The sequence below is a fragment of the Micropterus dolomieu genome, linkage group LG17 (assembly GCF_021292245.1).
Source record: "Micropterus dolomieu isolate WLL.071019.BEF.003 ecotype Adirondacks linkage group LG17, ASM2129224v1, whole genome shotgun sequence".
Lineage (NCBI taxonomy): Eukaryota > Metazoa > Chordata > Actinopteri > Centrarchiformes > Centrarchidae > Micropterus > Micropterus dolomieu.
Window position 1 is genome coordinate 14,215,577 of NC_060166.1, and position 2,577 is coordinate 14,218,153.

A 2,577-nucleotide genomic window follows, 5' to 3' on the forward strand; every position below is an offset into this window, starting at 1 on the left:
AGTAAAAATGTGAATGCAGGACTTTTGCTTGTAACAGATTTCTGCATGAGTAGGCTATTTCATGAGTACATATGCCTACATGCCTTTTCAGATTAGTATTTTATTGACCTCAGAAAAACAACTTACTTGGGTTGGTTTATTAACCTCTTAAGCAATGTATACCTATTATTCTAACATTTTGACTTGTGAGGTATCTATCTTGCATCTTTTCCCTAAATTGTTGTTCTGTTGAGTGCGTGGCAGCAGACCATGATGCAGCAGGCCTTTGCTCACGAGGAGGAGGGTGACAGTGAGCAAAGGCTTGATAATGATACTGTGAGCTGCAGCACGGAGACCTCCAGGTGGTCTGCTAACTTCAGAGTGCGCTGTGGCTCTAATAGTTCACATAGTTCATCTGACTTTGAGGACCAAGCTGATTCGCTTCTAGACAAGATCCAAGAAGCCAAGTCATCAGACAAGTGGTAAGGATCAAAGCCACCTGGAAGGAAAAAAAGGCATTTTATTTATATGATTTAATATCTGTGTAGCAGGACTTGTGTTTGGATGCCATTCAAATGATTAATTATAATAAATCCTTCAGGTAAAAAACCACAAGGGGCCCACAGGCAGAAGACAAACTACACTGCAAATCACCAAGTCCTGAAGTTGCCGATCAAGACCCTGCAGGTTTCAAAGCCGACGAGTCAGTCTGCCAACTTGAACTGCATCCTGGAGCTCAAGAGCCAAGTGTGTGACCTGCAGCAGCAACTGAACGAGGCCAGGACTGAGAACAAACTGCTGAAGAGGATCCAGCATCGCCACACGGTGGCACTGCAGCACTTTCAAGACTCAGAGGGCAGCCTCTCACAGGTTGGTTGGTTTTTCTCTCTGGTGTCTCACACACCAGATCCTCACCAAGCACAACAATGAGGCCCCGAGTCCTGCAGGGGTTGCTCCGTGAGACCCGGGCCTGTCGTGACAATCTGGCACGGCAGCTACAAGCCACAGAAAGCAAATTCTAAAGATCAAAGGACAGTCTCCAGCACCTACAGCTCCTCAGCCAGGATCAGGGCCTGCTGGAGAGGGAGGAACTGAACCTCAGGCTGACCAACGCCACTGAACAGTTGGATCAGAAGGACAAGAGGATACTGGTATGGAGGAGCAGGAGGGTGGGAGACACTTAAGACTCTAGTGTCACATCCTCCAGAACTCCTAGCAGCACCCATGGTCACAGCCTGAACATGTAGATCATATTATAACACCAATATACAGGACCTATATAAAGGAACAGAATTATTGTCCGATTTTACACCTTTTTTTGCCTTCTCTTATATTTTAGGACTTGGAGAGGAATCTTGAGTTGTGCCAGGCCTCATTTAATCGGCAAATAGCTACTGAACAAAGAAAGATCAACGAGGTGAGCAAGATATCTTGCTATCTGCGAGAGCAAATATACCAGCTAAGCAGGGACCTTCAAGTAAGTTGCAAGAGAGCTTTTTCCCCAGGCAATGTTCTTTACAGCATTAGACGTACAGTCATTGTTAACATAGAGTTATTGTTTATTGTGCATACTTCTGTCATAATCAGAACGTTACGCATTTCCCAATTGAATTCAGACTACGCATTTGTGGGAGAATTTGGTTAAGATGTCTGGATCAATATTTTCCACATAAGATTACCCATTAGTCAACCATTGATACTGAGGGCTTAATGCTTGTGTTTTGATGGTGCACTTCCTGCTTGGCGGTCCCCAATGTGCTGGGGGAAACAAAAAAAAAAAAAAAAAAAAAAACATAAATTGGGGCATTTTGCAGGCATACAGTGAGGAAAATAAGTATTTGAACACCCTGCTATTTTGCAAGTTCTCCCACTTAAAAATCACAGAGGGGTCTGAAATTGTCATCGTAGGTGCATGTCCACTGTGAGAGACATAATCTAAAAAAATAAAAAAATAAAAAAAAATCCAGAAATCACAATGTATGATTTTATGACTATTTATTTGTATGATACAGCTGCAAAGAAGTATTTGAACACCTGAGAAAATCAATGTTAATATTTGGTACAGTAGCCTTTGTTTGCAATTACAGAGGTCAAAGGTTTCCTGTAGTTTTTCCACCAGGTTTGCACACACTGCAGGAGGGATTTTGGCCCACTCCTCCACACAGATCTTCTCTAGATCAGTCAGGTTTGTGGGCTGTCGCTGAGAAACACGGAGTTTGAGCTCCCTCCAAAGATTGTCTATTGGGTTTAGGTCTGGAGACTGGCTAGGCCACGCCAGAACCTTGATATGCTTCTTACAGAGCCACTCCTTGCTTATCCTGGCTGTGTGCTTCGGGTCATTGTCATGTTGGAAGACCCAGCCTCGACCCATCTTCAATGCTCTAAATGAGGGAAGGAGGTTGTTCCCCAAAATCTCGCAATACATGGCCCCGGTCATCCTCTCCTTAATACAGTGCAGTCGCCCTGTCCCATGTGCAGAAAAACACCCCCAAAGCATGATGCTACCACCCCCATGCTTCACAGTAGGGATGGTGTTCTTGGGATGGTACTCATCATTCTTCTTCCTCCAAACACGGTTAGTGGAATTATGACCAAAAA

The 2,577-nt window shown here is 44.1% G+C and overlaps 1 protein-coding gene across 1 annotated transcript; it reads left to right on the forward strand.

Annotated features, from left to right (window-relative positions):
• Nucleotides 1-252: 252 nt before the first annotated feature.
• LOC123986072 (lebercilin-like protein) lies at nt 253-1,691 on the forward strand. The gene is given in 4 exon segments (XM_046074148.1): nt 253-289; nt 581-849; nt 887-919; nt 921-1,691. Coding segments are annotated over 4 exon segments (582 nt in total). The 3' UTR covers nt 1,164-1,691.
• The last annotated feature ends 886 nt before the right edge of the window (nt 1,692-2,577 follow it).